A 21,490-nucleotide genomic window follows, 5' to 3' on the forward strand; every position below is an offset into this window, starting at 1 on the left:
TATTAAGATAGTGAAGGGAGAGGAAAATTTAATAGTCATGGGTGACTGGAATTCAGTAGTAGGAAAAGGAAGATAAGGAAACGAAGTACGTGAATATGGATTGGGGCTAAGAAATGAAAGAGGAAGCCGCCTGGTAGAATTTTGCACAGAGCACAACTTAATCATAGCTAACACTTGGTTCAAGAATCATAAAAGAAGATTGTATACATGGAAGAACCCTGGAGATACTGACAGCTTTCAGATAGATTATATAATGGTAAGACAGAGATTTAGGAACCAGGTTTTAAATTGTAAGACATTTCCAGGGGCAGATGTGGACTCTGACCACAATCTATTGGTTATGAACTGTAGATTAAAACTGAAGAAACTGCAAAAAGGTGGGAATTTAAGGAGATGGGACCTGGATAAACTGAAAGAACCAGAGGTTGTACAGAGTTTCAGGGAGAGCATAAGCGAACAATTGACAGGAATGGGGGAAAAAAATACAGTAGAAGAAGAATGGGTAGCTCTGAGGGATGAAGTAGTGGAGGCAGCAGAGTATCAAGAAGGTAAAAAGACGAGGGTTAGTAGAAATCCTTGGGTAACAGAGGAAATATTGAATTTAATTGATGAAAGGAGAAAATATAAAAATGCAGTAAATGAAGCAAGCAAAAAGGAATATAAACGTCTCAAAAATGAGATCAACAGGAAGTGCAAAATGGCTAAGCAGGCATGGCTAGAGGACAAATGTAAGGATATGAGGCTTATATCACTAGGGGTAATATAGATACTGCTTACAGCAAAATTAAAGAGACCTTTGGAGAAAAGAGAACAACTTGTATGAATATCAAGAGCTCAGATGGAAACCCAGTTCTAAGCAAAGAAGGGAAAGCAGAAAGGTGGAAGGAGTATATAGAGGGTCTATAGAAGGGCGATGTATTTGAGGACAATATTATGGAAATAGAAGAGGATGTAGATGAAGATGAAATGGGAGATATGATACTGCGTGAAGAGTTTGACAGAGCACTGAAAGACCTGAGTCAAAACAAGGCCCCGGGAGTAGACAACATTCCATTAGAACTACTCACGGCCTTGGGAGAGCCAGTCCTGACAAAACTCTACCATCTGGTGAGCAAGATGTATGAGACAGGTGAAATACCCTCCAACTTCAAGAAGAATATAATAATTCCAATCCCAAAGGAAGCAGATGCTGACAGATGTGAAAATTACCGTACTATCAGTTTAATAAGTCACAGATGCAAAATACTAACGCGAGTTCTTTACAAATGAATGGAAAAATTGGTAGAAGCCGATCTCAGGGAAGATCAGTTTGGATTCTGTAGAAATATTGGAACACGTGAGGCAATACTGACCTTACGACGTTTGTTAGAAGCTAGATTAAGGAAAGGCAAACCTACGTTTCTAGCATTTGTAGACTTAGAGAAAGCTTTTCACAATGTTGACTGGAATACTCTCTTTCAAATTCTGAAGGTGGCAGGGATAAAATACAAGGAGCGAAGGGCTATTCACAATTTGTACAGAAACTAGATGGCAGTTATAAGAGTCAAGGGACTTGAAAGGGAAGCAGTGTTTGGGAAGCGAGTGAGACAGTGTTGTAGCTTCTCCCCGATGTTATTCAATCTGTATATTGATCAAGCAGTGAAGGAAACAAAAGAAAAGTTCGGAGTAGGTATTAAAATCCATGGAGAAGAAATAAAAACTTTGAGGTTCGCCAATGACATTGTAATTCTGTCAGAGACAGCAAAGGACCTGGAAGAGCAGTTGAACAGAATGGACAGTGTCTTGAAAGGAGGATATAAGATGAACATCAACAAAAGCAAAACGAGGATAATGGAATGTAGTCGAATTAAGTCAGGTGATGCTGAGGGAATTAGATTAGGAAATGAGACACTTAAAGTAGTAAATGAGTTTTGCTATTTGGGGAGCAAAATAACTGATGATGGTCGAAGTAGAGAGGATATAAAATGTAGACTGGCAATGGCAAGGAAAGCGTTTCTGAAGAAGATAAATTTGTTAACATCGAGTGTACATTTAAATGTAAGGAAGTCGTTTCTGAAAGTATTTGTATGGAGTGTAGCCATGTATGGAAGTGAAACATGGACGATAACTAGTTTGGACAAGAAGAGAATAGAAGCTTTCAAAATGTGGTGTTACAGAAGAATGCTGAAGATTAGATGGGTAGATCATATAACCAATGAGGAGGTATTGAATAGGATTGGGGAGAACATAAATTTGTGGCACAACTTGACTAGAAGAAGGGATCGGTTGGTAGGACATGTTCTGAGGCATGAAGGGATCACCAATTTAGTATTGGAGGGTAGCGTGGAGGGTAAAAATCGTAGAGGGAGACCAAGAGATGAATACACTAAACAGATTCAGAAGGTTGCAGTAGGTACTGGGAGATGAAGAACCTTGCACAGGATAGAGTAGCATGGAGGGCTGCATCATACCAGTCTCTGGACTTAAGACCACAACAACAACAACAACAACAACAACAAGAAGTACATTATTCTTTTACACTATGTTTGCTACAAGTTTCTAAATATACAATTATCTATTAAGTAGAGGAAGTCTGCAAAAGGAAACTTCTCTTAAAATGTCACTGGAGTTAACTGCATTATGTGGAAAATATTTTGCACTAATAGAAAAGTGAATGAAAATATTTATCAAACCCAGTTTATTATTTAGGTAGCAAAAAGAAATCATAAGGCAGGCTGTTGTTTATTTATTTATTTTTTTGTTTAACCTGATTGCATTAGGGTCTTCAGCCCCTCTCTTAAATAAGATCAGGATTTCACACTCACAATATTTATTTACATCATTGTTAACTAATAACTAAGAAATAACAACAACTTTAATATGACAAACAGTAATAGAATTGTATTTACAGAATTATATATGACCTGAATGCATCTAGAATTGATGTGATTAAATAATACTGACTAGAACTAATACAGTTAATACTAGCAGTACTTCTATTTCTGCTACTGCCACTAATAACAATATTAATAATAATAATAATAATAATAGTAATAACAATAATAATAATAATAATAATAATAATGATAGTGGCAGCTGCAAACTTATTTATACATGGAATAAGATGATACTTCCTGATACAGCAAGTTCTGAGACAGGGAAATTTACGTAGACTGCAACAGCTAAGAGCATAGGGACATTAGGAAGATCTGGTTAGAAAGAAGACTGTAATAGGGTAATGAGTATGTACAGGAAGTAAAGGCATACATTATACTTGCTTCAGTAGGTATGCCATTAACTGTCTTTCAGCCTGTTCTCTGACATAATGAGGTGGGAGGGTCATTCCAAAGTCAGGTTCTGGCTACCAAAAAGAACTTCACAAAACCAACTGAGTGATGAGAGTGGGATAGAAATGATTTTGCTCTGAAAGGAATGAGTGTTTTGTTATGTTGTTAAGACAAAAGCATTAAGGTTGAGGAGGGATATGAGTTACTGTGTACTTAGATAAGACAGAAGAGGAGACAGGGTATGGCTGGAAATATAAGCATTTGTACATTTTACAGGTCTAAAGAGAAGAGATTTTCATATTCCTGTAGGGCATGGAGACATGTTGATACCTTCTTGCATGTTGCTCACAGAGCATCCCCCTAACCAACAGGTTCAAGGTGATGTCTTCCACTGAAACTAAAACTGAGCCACTGGATCTCACTTCACCGTTTGGTAAATCTGCTTTGCCCAGTGTCATGAGGAGGCAAATGAGGAGTCTATTAATTGACAGCTGTTCAAACATATGATGAATAATGGTACCCTTAGGGAAGTCACAGCAAGGGACATGAAGGAACATCAGGTACATTCAGTGTTTATACTTGGGGCTTCATCCAACATGTTGAAGAAGCTATCTGACCACCACTGGGGGGAACAGTGTGTAACCAACTACAGACTGTAGTGCATATTGGAACAAATAATGTCTGTCACCTGGGTTATAAGGTCATACCTGGATCATTCCAGCAACTTGCAGAGAAGATTGAGAAGACATGATGTTTCTATGAAGCTCATAATTTGCAGCACTGTTCCCGGAACTGACAGTGACCCCATGGTTCTGTGTCAAGTAACACGATTGAACCAGAACCTTCAAACGTTATATAATAAGCTAGGTTGCGACTTCCTAGACTTGCACCATAGAGTTGAGAACTGTAGGGTCCCCCTGAAGGGGTAATATGTGCACTACATGTCACAGGTTGCTACCTAGGTAGCTGACTGTGTGTGGGGTGTACAGAAGCCTGGGTATTTTTACCTTTCATAACTGATACTAATTATGGGACCCTGCCGTGGATGCTCCTGCACTTTAGTAGTATCATATTAACATTTTCTATTTTTGAGCTGTGAGGACTAGCATTGTTGGAGAATAATTTGGCTCATGTATCTTCAATTTCAAAATGATTACTGGAAAATCTCATATAAAGATGTGAAACAAATACTAACAAAGAGATAGAGGGGCTGGCCAGTACTTACCTCAGCTCAGTACAGTCGATAGATACACAAAACAGAACAGAAAACTTATGTATCATAGCTTTCGGAACTTTGTTCCTTCATCAGGGAGGAGAGAGGGGAAAAAAGGGGAAGAAGGAAAAGTGGATTCAGTTACTCACAACCCAGGTTATGAATCAACAGGGCAAAGGTAAACAGGGAGGGTAGCAAAGATGGAGGCATGGATGTCAGAGGGAAGCCAAAGATATTCTACTGTAAGTACTGTGCCGGCTTCAAACCAAAGAGGATGCATGCAGAAGTAAAGAGGTATATAGTACAAAGATAAACACAACTATGTAGGATGAAAAGATGCGTGAATGGCTAAAGAGGAAAGGGAAAGAGGAGAAGACTGAAGAGTAAATGGGAGTGAGGTTGGTTAATGTAGGTTCAGTCCAGGGGGATGGTGGGATGAAAGGATGTGTTGGTGTGCAAGTTCCCATCTCCGCAGTTCTGAGGGACTGGTGTTGGTTGGGAGAAGCCAAATGACACATACAGTGTAGCAGGTTCCTAGGTCCCTAGAATTGAGCTGTAGGGCATGCTCTGCTACTGGGTATTGGACATCTCCTAGGTGGGCAGTGCATCTGTGCCCATTCATGGGCTCAGCCAGTTTAGTTGTCATCATACCAATGTAAAAGGCTGTGCAGTGCAGGCATGTCAGCTGATAAATGACATGTGTCATTTCACATGTAGCCCCGTCTTGAATTGTGTATGTTTTACCAGTAGTGGGGCTGGAGTAGGTGGTTGTGGGGGGATGCATGGGGCAGGTTTTGCAGCAGGGTCGGTTACAGGGGTAGGAACCACTGGGTAGAGAAGGTGGTCTGAGAATATTGTATGGTTTGACAAGGATGTTACGGAGATTAGGGGGGTGACGAAAGGCAACTCTGGTTGGTTTGGGGAGAATATTGTCAAGGGATGATCTCATTTCAGGGCTTGACTTGAGAAAGTCATATCCCTGGCGGAGTAATTTGTTGATGTATTCGAGTCCAGGATAATATTTGGTGACAAGGGGGATGCTTCTGTGTGGTCTGGGGGTAGGAACATTGTTGTGGGATGGGGAGGAATGTAGATCTGTTTGTGGACAAGGTCTGCAGGATAGTTGTGGGAGAGGGAAGCACTGGTCAGGTTATTGGTGTAATTGTTGAGAGATTCATCACTGGAGCAGATACGTTTGCCATGAATACCTAGGCTGTACGGAAGGGAGTATTTGATGTGGAATGGATGGCAGCTATCAAAGTGAAGGTACTGTTGTTTGTTTGTGGGTTTGATGTGGACAGAGGTGTGGATGTAGGCTTCAACAAGATGAAAGTCAACATCCAGGAAGGTGGCTTGGGTTTTTGAGAAGGACCAGGTGACATTCTGATTCAAAAAGGAGTTGAGGTTATGGAGGAAATTACGGAGTGTTTCTTCACCATGCGTACAGACCACAAAGATATCATCTATAAACCTATACCAGGCCAGGGGAAACAGCTGTTGGGTCTTCAGGAAAGCCTCTTCCATGTGGCCCATGAAGAGGTTGGCATAGGACAGAGCCATTCTGGTTCCCACGGCCGTTCCCCTGATTTGTTTGTAGGTCTGGCCTTCAAAAGTGAAGTAATTATGGGTGAGGATGAAGTGGGTAAGTGTGATAAGGAACGAGGCTTTTGGAAGATCTTCGGGTGGGTGTTGGGAGAGGTAGTGTTCAAGGGCAGAGAGACCATGGGTATGTGGGATGTTTGTGTAAAGGGATGTAGCATCTATGGTGACAAGAAAGGTTTCAGGTGGGAGGGGAGTGGGAATGGATTTGAGGCATTCTAGGAAGTGGTTTGTGGCTTTTATATAGGATGGGAGTCTGCGGGTGATAGGTTCGAGGTGTTGGTCTACCAGAGCTGAGATATGTTATGTTGGGGCTTTGAAGCCTGCCACAATGGGTTGGCCAGGATGGTTCTCTTTGTGGGTTTTGGGTAATAGGTAGAAGGTAGGGGTACGTAGCTCAGGTGGAGTGAGTAGGTCTATGGAAGCCATTGTGAGGCCTTGTGAGGAACCTAGGATTTTTAGGATTTTCTGCAGCTCAGTCTGGATGGAGGGAATGGGATCCTGGGTAACAGCTTTGTAGGTTGAGGTGTCAGAGAGTTGACGCAGTCCTTCTGCCACATACGGGATTCAGCTGGGGTGATGCTGGGGGTTCTCGGGATGTTCTTCAAGAAGGACTGGGAGGCAACACTGGATGTGAGGAATTCCTGAAATGTCTGCAAGGGATGGTCTTCGGGGAGGGGAGGAGGATCCCTTTGAGAAGGTGGTCATAACTGTTCTAGACAGGGTCAACGCTGGGTCTAGTATTATACATATCAAAAGGTATTTACTTTTTGAAGATTTATTTATGATATGTATCCACAGGTAATCCATAGACTGCAAATGGCAATGTTGAATTAACAGAACTACTTCTATTTGCATGTGTCTTTCAATGCACATAGCAGTCCAAAATTGCTAAAAGAGAAATACAAAGCCATAGAAATAAATATGAATGGAGGAAAGGTATGTGCCATACATAGGAGGAAAAAAAGACCCTTTGGAGAAAGGGGAAGCAACTCTATGAATAACAAGACTTAGATGGGAAGTGAGTACTAAGTAAAAAAGGAAAAACTGAAAGGTAGAAGGCATATGCAGAAGGAATGCATAAAGGAAACAAATTTGAAGACAATTTTATTGAAAAGGGATGAGGAAGTGAATAGGTGTGGGTATTACTCATCAATCAGTTCTAAAAGTTATTGTTACAAAATACCAACACAAATTATCCACATAAAAATGAAATAACCGGTAAAGGCTGATCTGGGGGAATATTCATTTTGGGTTCTAGTGAAATTTAGCAATATGCAACGCAACACTGTCCCTATGACTTACCTTAGAAGATGGGTTGATGAAGGACAAACTCATGTTTATAGTGTTTGTAGATTCAGAAAAAGTGTTTAAAATGTTGGCTGCAATATGTTTTTTGAAATTCTCTAGTTATCAGTCATAAAATTTGGTGAGGAAAAGTGTTTCTAGAACTCTTACAGAAACCAGACTGCAGTTATAGGAGTCAAAGGACACAAAGGGGACGTAGTAATAGAGAAAGAAATGAGGCAGGGTTGTAGTTCACAAGTTATTTAATATGTACATAGAAAGCAGTAAAGGAACCCAAATATAAAATTGGGAAGGGAATAATAGTTGAGTGAGAAGAAATAAAAGTTTATGGTTTGCTAATGACGCTGTAAGGAAACCAAATCTCAACTACAGTAAGTTCAAAGGAATATATGTAGCACTAGTTATTCAGTGATGACGAGACTTGCACAGGATAAACTAGCGTCAAGAACTGTATCAAATCAGTCTCTGGACTGAAGAACACACAATCAATAAGAACTAATTTAGCATGAATTGACATTATACTGAGTGCACTATCCGAAAATTACCTCGAACAATTAAGCAGAGAACCGACTCGTGGAGATAACATCTTGGACCTACTGATAACAAACAGACCTGAACTTTTCAACTCTGTAAGTGCAGAACAGGGAATCAGTGATCACAAGGCCGTTGCAGCATCCCTGAATATGGAAGGTCATAGGAATATAAAGAAAGGGAGGAAGGTTTATCTGTTTAGCAAGAGTAATAGAAGGCAGATTTCAGACTACCTAACAGATCAAAACGAAAATTTCTGTTCCGACACTGACAATGTTGAGTGTTTATGGAAAAAGTTCAAGGCAATCATAAAATGCATTTTAGACAGGTACATGCTGAGTAAAACTGTGAGGGACGGGAAAAACCCACCGTGGTTCAACAACAAAGTTAGGAAACTACTGCAAAAGCAAAGCCAGCTTCACTGTAAATTTAAACGCGGCCAAAACCTCTCAGACAAACAGAAGCTAAACGATGTCAAAGTTAGCGTAAGGAGGGCTATGCGTGAAGTGTTCAGTGAATTCGAAAGTAAAATTCTACGTACCGACTTGACAGAAAATCCTAGGAAGTTCTGGTTTTACGTTAAATCACTAAGTGGCTCGAAACAGCATATCCAGACACTCCGGGATGATGATGGCATTGAAACAGAGGATGACACGCGTAAAGGTGAAATACTAAACACCTTTTTCCAAAGCTGTTTCACAGAGGAAGACCGCACTGCAGTTCCTTCTCTAAATCCTCGCACAAACGAAAAAATGGCTGACATCGAAATAAGTGTCCAAGGAATAGAAAAGTAACTGGAATCACTCAACAGTCGAAAGTCCACTGGACCTGACGGGATACCAATTCGATTCTACACAGAGTATGCGAAAGAACTTGCCCCCCTTCCAACAGCTGTGTACCACAAGTTTCTAGACGAACGGAAGGTTCCAAATGATTGGAAAAGAGCACAGGTAGTCCCAGTCTTCAAGAAGGGTTGTCGAGCAGATGCGCAAAACTATAGACCTGTATCTCTGAAGTCGATCTGTTGTAGAATTATAGAACATGTTTTTTGCTTGCGTATCATGTCATTTTTGGAAACCCAGAATCTATTCTGTAGGAATCAACATGGATTCCGGAAACAGCAATTGTGTGAGACCCAACTCGCTTTATTTGTTCATGAGACCCAGAAAATATTAGATATAGGCTTCCAGGTAGATGCTATTTTCCTTGACTTCTGGAAGGTGTTCGATACAGTTCCGCACTGTCGCCTGATAAACAAAGTAAGAGCCTACGGAATATCTGACCAGCTGTGTGGCTGGATTGAAGAGTTTTTAGCAAACAGAACACAGCATGTTGTTATCAATGGAGAAACGTCTACAGACGTTAAAGTAACCTCTGGCGTGCCACAGGGGAGTGTTATGGGACCATTGCTTTTCACAATATATATAAATGACCTAGTAGATAGTGTCGGAAGTTCCATGCGGCTTTTCGTGGATGATGCTGTAGTATACAGAGAAGTTGCAGCATTAGAAAATTGTAGCGAAATGCAGGAAGATCTGCAGTGGATAGGCACTTGGTGCAGGGAGTGGCAACTGACCCTTAACATAGACAAATGTAATGTATTGCGAATACATAGAAAGAAGGATCCTTTATTGTATGATTATATGATAGCGGAACAAACACTGGTAGCAGTTACTTCTGTGAAATATCTGGGAGTATGCGTGCGGAACGATTTGAAGTGGAATGATCATATAAAACTAATTGTTGGTAAGGCGGGTACCAGGTTGAGATTCATTGGGAGAACCCTTAGAAAATGTAGTCCATCAACAAAGGAGGTGGCTTACAAAACACTCATTCAACCTATACTTGAGTATTGCTCATCAGTGTGGGATCCGTACCAGATCGGGTTGACGGAGGAGATAGAGAAGATCCAAAGAAGAGCGGCGCGTTTCGTCACAGGGTTATTTGGTAACCGTGATAGCGTTACGGAGATGTTTAGCAAACTCAAGTGGCAGACTCTGCAAGAGAGGCGCTCTGCATCGCGGTGTAGCTTGCTCGCCAGGTTTTGAGAGGGTGCGTTTCTGGATGAGGTATAGAATATATTGCTTCCCCCTACTTATACCTCCCGAGGAGATCATGAATGTAAAATTACAGTGATTCAAGCACGCACGGAGGCTTTCAGACAGTCGTTCTTCCCGCGAACCATATGCGACTGGAACAGAAAAGGGAGTTAATGACAGTGGCACGTAAAGTGCCCTCCGCCACACACCGTTGGGTGGCTTCCGGAGTATAAATGTAGATGTAGATGTAGAACCAGTACATTATTACACCTGCACAACCACTACCAATGCATATGTCAATGCATGCGTTCATTTGAGTAGTGTGCTGTTCAGCTGCTCCGGATCCCCACAAGATACCAGCAAGTGGCCCCTGATGGGCAAATGGTTCATACATAGTGATGTACCAGCTCCATCTGGCACTCTTGTGCATGTTCTCTGTACTGCATTGTACTTATGCTGTCATGGTGACTTATAAATAGTTGGTTTCTTAAACCATGTCTTTTATTGTGTTCAGGGTTAGAACAAGAATACATATGTTTCATTTGTAAGGATGGATATTTCCTGGAATACTTACTACAACCATTAACAAATACAGACTGTTACTTAACTATAACAAAACACAGTGCATACAGTTTTTGATACAGGATTCTTTTGAAAGCAAATTGTTGTTATCACAGGTCAACTAAATTTTAAACTCTTAGATCTGCAGGGATATGAAAACGTTTCTTGGTCATATCACATTTAGGATATTGTTCATAAAACGAATGTCACTATCCTCACTGTAAGAATAATCTCTGACATTGAAATGCAAACTCCTGTACATCATTTACTTCCATTCTACCACTTCCTACAAAATTCTGTTTTGGGGCAACTGTGTGCATGCATGAATAATTATTCTTTGCCCTGAAAAAGGCAGTCCCAGTAATATGTGGAGTCAGTTTACAATTTTCATGCAGGTCTTGGCTCCAGTGTCTCAGAATTCTGAGTCTGTCACCCATACACATGTGTTCTTTTATAGGATTTGTGGTTCATAACACGAACCGATTCTGCAAGAAACTAGATCAGTTGGCACAAGGAAACTTAGGGGAAAAATCATGTACTTTTGAACAGTGGTGGGATGGAATATCATGAGCAACATACTAAAGCTCTGAGTGTTGGTGTTGGGGGCTGTTTAAAGTTTACCTTTTCTCTGTTTTCTTCAATAACAAAAAAACTGCTGCTTCTAGTGATAATATATCCCAGTACAAAACTAGACTACATTAAATTCCCTAAGACTAATAGTTTCCACATTATAGGGGGTGCACAGATGATTAAAAATAGTGTTTTGATGGAATAAAATTAATGTTTACTATTAAATGAAGTGGTTAAGAAGAAATATTAAGTGGTCATACCACATCTAAGAGCAATAGAGCCATATTAAGCGATGAACTGTGTTCTGGGTGGTGTAAAAGAGGGGAGGGTAGATTGTAGTCATGCACTTCCTTCCTGCATTTGTCTTCATTGACTGTGCTTAACTGCAGCATTCACCTAGTGAACACATAACACAAATATTTGCACTTAGATAACACTTAACTAAATATTCTAAAGAAAGATGTGTAAAATTCCTCAAGTTCCATTTCCAGTAGGCTTCCTGCTGAACTGAAAAATTGATAAATCCTAGATCTTCATATCAAAGTTAAAAGGCTTTCTCATGGCACACTCCTTTTATTCTTGCAAACTTCTTTTATTCTGTACAAGAAATCACTGCAACAGTTTAAGACCTTTATTTGTTATTTATCTGTATGTACTACTGCAAATGGTTGTTCTTTCTTAATTTTAATTTTCATCAGCATTCTGTGAATTATATCCCACGGCCAAACAGCTTTGACTCACATGGTCCCACAGAACATCTTAGTCTGTTGTAGAATTTCATTTTCATACATCAGGAAGTTAGCACATATATCTAACCTTTCTTTCTTGTGTTATATGAATGGTCAAAAGGATTCCCTTGTGTAATTCCCTTTCTGAAAGCAGAAATTTAATGCCACACATGTAGAGGGAAAGAAATGTGTAATAATACCAGGTTTTTAAGTAATGAATGACATAATCCCTTAGGTGTGCAATACATATGTTAATAATGATTTCTTTCTACAGCCTCAGAATGAGCAAAATGTGTCTTGAAATTTCTCAAAAGCAGTCCCACACCTTATCAAAATTCAAAATAACTGTGGTATGTCATTTTCTGTGTGTGAGTAGTACTAGATAATGTCTGTACTGACAATGCAAAGTTACAGAATTTAGTTGCTATGCAGTCACATTGTATATTTCAAGACAAATTATCCTGATTTAATAATAGCCATTTAATAGAATCCACTTTTGATATGTTTTGATTTTTATGACCTAAATTAATTTCCTCCCATGTCAACCATTTGGTCCAGAATAGAAGCACATTGTTTTTTTTAATCATTACAGTATCATTAATATCGAATTATACCTGTAGGTTTCATCTGGGAAGAAACCATGGAGATATATGTGGAAGGTCTACGAGATTATCTGCGCAATATGTGGAATTTCATAGATTTCACCAGGAACTCACTTTACGTGGCAGTTGCAGTACTGCGGTTTGCAGCATATATACAGCAATCACAAGAGATTGCTCATGACCCTGCAACAGCTTACATACCTCGTGAGCAGTGGGATGCTTTTGATCCACAATTAATTGCAGAAGGTCTCTTTGCAGCTGCCAATGTTTTTAGGTAAGATCATTAAAATTCTTTCAGAAGTTGCAAACAAAAGAATAACTTGTGTATGGTCTTCTTGAATCAGTGAACATTATTCGAAATTCCTACCACTTTGCCTTCTCTTCCTTAAGATGTAACAGAAAAGATTTTTAGTATACCACATCTGTATCTACAATTCTTCTGTCACATGCTTTACAACAGTGTTTAGGCAAACCACAGGGCGTTTTATAAAATTCACATTACTACTTCAAGTGAATTAATCATTACAAAATAAAAAATAATGTCAAAGTGCAAATGACACAAGTATCACTTAAGATACTGAATGATACTTCCTTCCTGTTAATTGTATGTCTACAAAATCCACTGATGAAGCCACATCCACAACAATAATTTTGTGTGGCTCAATGGCCAGGCATAAGTCTTTCAATCGGAAATTGCTTCAGCAAATTGTATCCCCCTAAGCTAACCCTGGTGGAAGTTGGAATTCAACTACATGTCGTTCCTGGAAATTCCTCACATCACTGAGCAGTGAAGGCTAGATTAAAGGTTGACAGAAATTTTGCATGGTTCAACCGGGATTCAATCCCATAACCTCTTTGTTGCCAGGCATGTGCTTTTACCACTAGACCACCAGGCTCGACAACCACACCCATGAAAACACTGATTTGTGGTCCTGTAGAACTGACTACTGAAAAATGTTGTTGACATTGGCATTAGCAAACAGTCAGCTTGTTCCATATTTTCCACTGAGAAGACATACTGTGATTATAGAACTGACTCCCTGCACATCATATCACGAAGTTGCAATCATGATCAAAGTACCATGCAATAAACTAAAAAACTAACTAATATAATTATATCTAAAAACAAAGATGATGTAACTTACCAAATGAAAGCGTTAGTATGTTGATAGAGACACAAACAAACACAAACACACACACAAAAGTCAAGCTTTCATATCCATCCGCACATATACAGACACAAGCAGACATATGACTCCTTACCCTCTTCCTTAAAACTCACATCCTTTCGTCTTTCCCTCTCCTTCCCTCTTTCCTGATGAAGCAACCGTGGGTTGCGAAGCTTGAATTTTGTGAGTGTGTTTGTTTGTGTCTCTATCAACAAACGTCTCAAAAATGAGATCGACAGGAAGTGCAAAATGGCTAAGCAGAGATGGCTAGAGGACAAATGTAAGGATGTAGAGGCTTATCTCACTAGGGGTAAGATAGATACTGCCTACAGGAAAATTAAAGAGACCTTTGGAGAAAAGAGAACCACTTGTATGAACATCAAGAGCTCAGATGGAAACCCAGTTATTAGCAAAGAAGGGAAAGCAGAAAGGTGGAAGGAGTATATAGAGGGTCTATACAAGGGCGATGTACTTGAGGACAATATTATGGAAATGGGAGAGGATGTAGATGAAGATGAAATGGGAGATATGATACTGCGTGAAGAGTTTGACAGAACACTGAAAGACCTGAGTCGGAACAAGGCCCCCGGAGTAGACCAAGAGATGAATACACTAAGCAGATTCAGAAGAATGTAAGTTGCAGTAGGTACTGCGAGATGAAGAAGCTTGCACAGGATAGAGTAGCATGGAGAGCTGCATCAAACCAGTCTCAGAACTGAAGACAACAACAACAACAACAACACTGGGAACTACCTATTTACAAGTACAGTTTCGAGATCTGATATTATGATAATTTATGCAAGTACCTAATTTGTGACAACTGATAAATGAAGGGTTTCAGTTGGTCCAGAAAGATTGTGGCAACCAAACTATAATGGTAAACTTGGGATTTATATAGGTATAATGACACAAAAGGCAACAGTAATTTTGAGTCTGACTGGAATTCAATATTAATCATCTGTTCAGTTAACAATTTTCTGTAAAATTAAAACAACTTAACTGTAAAGTCTGAAGTCAGAGCTTTCAAATGGTGTGCTGATTTTTTATTATTTTTATTATTACTTTATTTCTATTATTTTGTACACTTATTATTTTGTTACAATTATTATTTTGTAATATTTATTTATCTCTCAAACTTGATTTTCTGTAGTAGAACCTAAGTTACTGCTTACTGTAATATGAAATCATTTTGTTTTGTTTTTATGTGCTACAATTGATTTTTGACATGTTCCATATCCTGTGATATTGTCACAACATGGATCACCAGAACAATAAATAAATAAATAAACAAATAATATTTCCTAAGCCACTAATTAGCTCAGTCAACATCTACCAATACATGATAATTTCAATTATCCATTACTTTTGATTAATATAGTTCCAGTAGAACTAAACACATCACTTTAATCAGCATACTGAAAAATATCATCTCAATAATGAATCTTCATGGAATATGGTCTGAGTAACATTCTGACAGATTTGGGCATATGCTTCATATAAACAATATGGATAACTTGCCTGCCTCCATGGTCTAGTAGTGTCGCTAGCTTAAGTGGAGATCCCAGTTTCAATTCCTATTGATCACTTTGGATTTATCTCTTCTGAGAAAATGTGGAATGAGATCCACTCACCCTCATGAGGCCAGCTTAGAAGCTAGCTGAATAAATATGCAGCAATATTTAACACACAAAGATCTGAAATGGTGTCCAGTCCAGAGGTGTGCTATAGATGTCAGGCCCACATAAGCATAATCGACTTCATATCCATACAGATTATTATATCCAGGTATTTGCATGCGTTAACTGATTCCTTACTCAATGATATTGTAGTCATTGGTTACTATTTTATATGTTGTGAGAAGTGCCCAGTTTTACATTTAAAGCAGGTTATCAATCTCTGCACCACTTTGAAATATGACCAAATCTCACTAAATGTTTGTGCAACTTTTTTCACATAGCACTTCACTATAGATAACTGCATCAACTACAAAATGTTCTGTGTTATGATTAAGATTTTCTATGAAATCATTATTGTACCAGATGAACAGAAAGAATGAAAAATGAGGAAAAATATATACAGTTGTTAATAGGAGTGCAACAATAGATGGTGGAAGAGTTCCAGCTTGCTTTGTTTCATGTGGAGTGGAACTGCCATATTAAAACTATATGCATGGCTAGGACATAATCCACATTCTTAGTTTTTGTGTATCATGCTTTTACCAACTGATCTGTTAAGGCACACATCTAGATATTGGTAAAAGTGTCAATCTGCCAATGTCTCTTTTCTACTTTCCGAACTACAGACATACACATTCTCCTAAATACCTTGCTTTTACCTACGGAAAATAGTAGAGAGGTACTCAGTAACTGGAGATCTAATGGCAGCTCAGATATTACTTAGGTAGGAGACAGAACAGAGCAGAATTTTGTATAAGTAACCATACTAACATTTAAAGGTGTTATTAATAACCACCATCCGTAGAAATGTTGGAACACGTGAGGCAATACAGACCCTACGACTTATCTTAGAAGTTAGATTAAGAAAAAGGCAAACCTATATTTCTAGCATTTGTAGACTTGGAGAAAGCTTTTGACAATGTTGACTGGAATACGCTCTTTCAAATTCTGAAGGTGGCAGGGGTAAATTATAGGGAGCGAAAGGCTATTTACAATTTGTACAGAAATCAGATGGCGGTTATAAGAGTCGAGGGGCATGAAAGGGAAGCAGTGGTTGGGAAGGGAGTGAGATAGGGTTGTAGCCTATCCCCAATGTTATTCAATCTGTATATTGAGCAAGCAGTGAAGGAAACAAAAGAAAAATTCGGAGAAGAAATAAAAACTTTGAGGTTCGCCAATGACATTGTAATTCTGTCAGAGACAGCAAAGTACTTGGAAGAGCAGTTGAATGGAATGGACAGTGTCTTGAAAGGAGGGTATAAGATGAACATCAACAAAAGCAAAACGAGGATAATGGAATGTAGTCGAATTAAGTCGGGTGATGCTGAGGGAATTAGATTAGGAAATGAGACACTTAAAGTAGTAAAGGAATTTTGCTATTTGGGGAGCAAAATAACTGATGATGGTCGAAGTAGAGAGGATAAAATGTAGACTGGCAATGGCAAGGAAAGCATTTCTGAAGAGGATAAATTTGTTAACATCGAGTATAGATTTAAATGTCAGGAAGTCATTTCTGAAAGTATTTGTGTGGAGTGTAGCCATGTATGGAAGTGAAACATGGACGATAAATAGTTTGGACAAGAAGAGAATAGAAGGTTTTGAAATGTGGTGCTACAGAAGAATGCTGAAGATTAGATGGGTAGATCACATAACTAATGAGGAAGTATTGAATAGGATTGGGGAGAAGTGAAGTTTGTGGCACAAGATGACTAGAAGAAGGGATCGGTTGGTAGGACATGTGTTGAGGCATCAAGGGATCATCAATTTAGTATTGGAGGGCAGTTTGGAGGGTAAAAATTGTAGAGGGAGACCAAGAGATGAATACACTAAGCAAATTCAGAAGGATGTAGGTTGCAGTAGGTACTGGGAGATGAAGAAGCTTGCACAGCATAGAGTAGCATGGAGAGCTGCATCAAACAAGTGTCAGGACTGAAGACCACAACAACAACAACAACAACAAAGTGATATAGTGTGTTCAAATCATGTAGCATATGTTGAAAAAATGTAAATTTTTGGGAGGGATAGAGCTGTGTATTAAATAAAGATATATGATAGGTGTTTGAAGGATGAGAAAGAAAACTCAAGCAGAGAACTAAAGAGAAAGTTCAAGGACTTCTAGGATGAAGGTCCCAGCATGTTATCGACACAAGAGAAGTAACTTCAGGAGGCCACAGGGATGTGTATTGGGGCTCTTTCTGTTCATCTGGTACAATAATGATTTCATAGAAAATCTTAATCATAACACAGAACATTTTGTAGTTGATGCAGTTATCTATAGTGAAGTGCTATGTGAAAAAAGTTGCACAAACATTTAGTGAGATTTGGTCATATTTCAAAGTGGTGCAGAGATTGATAACCTGCTTTAAATGTAAAACTGGGCACTTCTCACAACATATAAAATAGTAACCAATGACTACAATATCATTGAGTAAGGAATCAGTTAACGCATGCAAATACCTGGATATAATAATCTGTATGGATATGAAATCGATTATGCTTATGTGGGCCTGACATCTATAGCACACCTCTGGACTGGACACCATTTCAGATCTTTGTGTGTTAAATATTGCTGCATATTTATTCAACTAGCTTCTAAGCTGGCCTCATGAGGGTGAGTGGATCTCATTCCACATTTTCTCAGAAGAGATAAATCCAAAGTGATCAATAGGAATTGAAACTGGGATCTCCACTTAAGCTAGCAACACTACTAGACCATGGAGGCAGGCATACTATTTACAGCAATGAACTTTCCACAGACACACACATATAAAGTGTTCCATTATTTTTTGATGAAAACCTATCTAAATCTGTAAGTCAATTGGCTTACTACCCATCCTGCATATCTGAAAAACCTAATGGCTTTACATATATGATCTAGGTGTAACATCAACCTTTCCAATAACAAAAGAAAGGATGCTACTTGGCCTATGGGTATGTCATACCCCTGCAACCTCAATCCCCTGTTTCCTACATATTGCCGGCCGGAGTGGCCGTGTGGTTCTAGGTGGTACAGTCTGGAACCGAGCAACCGCTACGGTCGCAGGTTTGAATCCTGCCTCGGGCATGGATGTGTGTGATGTCCTTAGGTTAGTTAGGTTTAATTAGTTCTAAGTTCTAGGCGACTGATGACCTCATAAGTTAAGTCACATAGTGCTCAGAGCCATTTCTTACATATTGTTCTATGCACCTTCTGAGTTTGGAAGCATTTCAGATATTCTTTCTCGATGTTGCAATTTTTATAGACGCTAATTGTTGGCATGGTGAACCTAAATACATTAAATTTTATCTTCTAAAACAAGTCAGCATATCATTTCTAACACAAAATCAACTTTATTTCAGTGCCTTGAAACTGGTTCACTTGTTCTCAATCAACCCTCATCTTGGACCACTTCAGATATCCCTCGGACGAATGGTCATTGACATTGTAAAGTTTTTCTTCATCTACAGCTTGGTGCTGTTCGCCTTTGCCTGTGGTAAGTAACACTTTACAACAATCAATTATGATAATAAATGCATTTAATGAAAGAAATAATATTATTTGAAACATTTAATGTTTCTCTAAAGTACAAGCTGAAATTTGCACAAGCCATGCATGAAAGTAGATGAATATTATTAACAGATTAAAACAAAACTGATAAAAGCTCCAATCTTCTAATTCTCATGATTACATAATGATCTATCATCATCAGAATTTCAACTGGACTAAGAATAGTGTTCACATAGTTCACATAATTATTGAAACATTTTTTGAAATTTCTCATGACTGCCTTACATTGTTGAGTGCTTATTTCTGAAAATGATGTATATTGCTTTTTAAAGGTCTGAACCAGCTGTTATGGTACTTTGCTGAACTAGAGAGACAGAAATGTTACCACCTGCCTGGAGGTCTACCTGACTGGGAAAATAATGGTGATTCATGCATGAAATGGAGGAGTTTTGGAAAGTATGTTCCTTATTGAAACAAAAAACTATGATCATTTGCTAACTAGCTGCATTAGAGCCAACACACACAAACACACACACACACACACACACACACAAAGCACACACTTTAACTTGTGTTATTTAAGGGAAGGAGATGTAGTGAGGAAAGAAAGCACGCTTCATCCAGTGCACAGAGCTTCAACAAGGAGGAGTGTTGCCGGGGGAGCAGGCCTTCTCTCCTTCACAAAATGCAGGCACAATATTCATTCTCTGTATTTTTAGTGCACACAAGTAGAGAAGTGAGACACTCGGCTAATGAATGCTCAGATGCTTTGTACAATTAAAATAGGACCTGCCTTTTACAGTGACAGGTTTCATCATTTTTAACGTGGTAATTAGCTCTCAACAAATTTGCTTCCATTGGAATTTAAACTGATTTTCATTATCAAGTGTACATAAAAAGTGCTACAGCACACATTCATAATGATTACTGATTTGATTTGGCTTGTAATCAGGTAGACAGAACAACAGCTTATTTAACCCTTTGCTCTCCACACTTTCTGATAATGGATACTTCCACCTGGAATACTGTTACCAACTGCCCTAGAGAGAATGCTCACTCTAGTCTATACTGTACCCCATATACGCCTCCCCCAATGGCTGTGTCTGTCTTTGACCCATCTGTAAACCAGACTGTGTCTCCTGAACAGTATTGTGGTTCATTCTCCCACTGCTCCCTGCTTCCAGCTGTTATTGAAGCAACTGGAAGCTATTGCATTGTCAATTGACATTTCCCCAACCATTATTCTATTTATCACATTCATTACATTAGTGTTGGGTTCTGGATACTATACAGGTTTCCAGTTTTTAACTTGTATGCCTCTGCTGCTGCAACCACTGTAACCTCCAGATGTAATGGGGGCATGTTCAGCATGCTCTTCATCCCAACAGTGGCTGCACTGCTAATTCCACCTGTTATGGCTGGGCATCTCAATTTCTACACCTCCCAAGCTTCTTAACATACACTTCTATTTTCTTCCACCATACTACAGCCCCATAAATTATCATAGGTTTTATTATAGAAGTGTATATCCAATATATATATTTCTGGGACTTGAATGTTAGTTTTTCCAACAGGCCCCTCTAGTGCACATAAGAGCACTTTTTGCCTTGGAACTTACATTGTTTATATGAAGAAGTCATACTAACTTTGCATCCAGGCTTACTCCTAGGTGCTTCACTATCCCCTCTGCTGATAGAATTTCATCAATGAGCTTAAGATTAATGTATGTGTTTTGGAAATGCTTCACTGTGAATGGTACTATGAACGTTTTCCTGAGACTGACCCTTAGATTATGTTTCATAAATCAGTCTTGCACAATTTTCAGAGAAAATTGTGCCCTTGTTCTACTGGCACTTGCAAATTTGCCAGATATTTCTATGAGGAAATCATCTGCATGTCCTTGTCAAAAGTGCCCTCTACAATCTATGTTTCATAATAGTTGGGACAAAACTCCTCCTTGCAGATGCCTTCTGGTGATGTTGACCACCATTTGCCCTTTCATCATGGCAGCTTCTCCCTTTTGTCTACTCAGCATGGTGTTACTCCATGGTCTTAATGTTCTGCTCTTCTGCAACTTTAACCATGTTTTTGAAGGTTATATTACTAAAAGTCCCCCTAAATATCCAGTGAGATGCAGAGAGCAGTTTCCCAAAAAGTGTATAGCTTTTTGCAATTTCTCAACAAGTGGGTGAAGTACTATTTTGCATCATTTTCCTGGCTGACATGTGGGTTGGTTTTCATGTAGATAAGCCTTAGTTAACCTCCTTTTCCTAACATGTACACTGACCTATTTTCCTAATGTCTTTAAAAGGAAGGAGGACAGACTGACTGATCTCATATCCTTAACATCGGTATGTTCACTTCTCACCGGCTTTGGAATGAAAGCAAACTTCGCTATTCTTCAAGCATTAGGAATGACTCCTGCTGCTAGACTGACTGAACAGCTGCATAGGAGTTGTATTAATCCTTGTCCTGCTTGTTGCAGTAAAGCTGGAAAGATTCCATATGGGCCTGGTGATCTGAACGTTTGAAACATTCCCACCGTCTATTGAATTTTCTCGCAGTCATCACATTTTCTGGCAGATTTCCAAATCACCCCTTGGTTATCTATACACTAGTAACTCAGAGGAATTGAATCTTGATGTGTGTTACCTGCCACTGTGCACTGATAGAAGAGAATGTTGAGGAGCACATCCATCATCTTTTCCTTTTATACCCACCATCCTCCCTCCTTAGAGTGC

The 21,490-nt window shown here is 39.1% G+C and overlaps 1 protein-coding gene across 1 annotated transcript in view; it reads left to right on the forward strand.

The window, feature by feature from the left end:
* LOC126095764 (transient-receptor-potential-like protein) overlaps positions 1–21,490 on the forward strand; it is a 191,057-nt gene that overhangs the window by 66,599 nt on the left and 102,968 nt on the right. Inside the window, exons 10-12 of the mRNA XM_049910569.1 lie at positions 12,436–12,691; positions 18,602–18,735; positions 19,082–19,205. Coding sequence (XP_049766526.1) covers positions 12,436–12,691; positions 18,602–18,735; positions 19,082–19,205 — 514 coding nt within the window. The remainder of the gene's footprint in view (positions 1–12,435; positions 12,692–18,601; positions 18,736–19,081; positions 19,206–21,490) is intronic.

Source organism: Schistocerca cancellata, chromosome 8 (assembly GCF_023864275.1).
Source record: "Schistocerca cancellata isolate TAMUIC-IGC-003103 chromosome 8, iqSchCanc2.1, whole genome shotgun sequence".
In the NCBI taxonomy this organism is placed as follows: domain Eukaryota; kingdom Metazoa; phylum Arthropoda; class Insecta; order Orthoptera; family Acrididae; genus Schistocerca; species Schistocerca cancellata.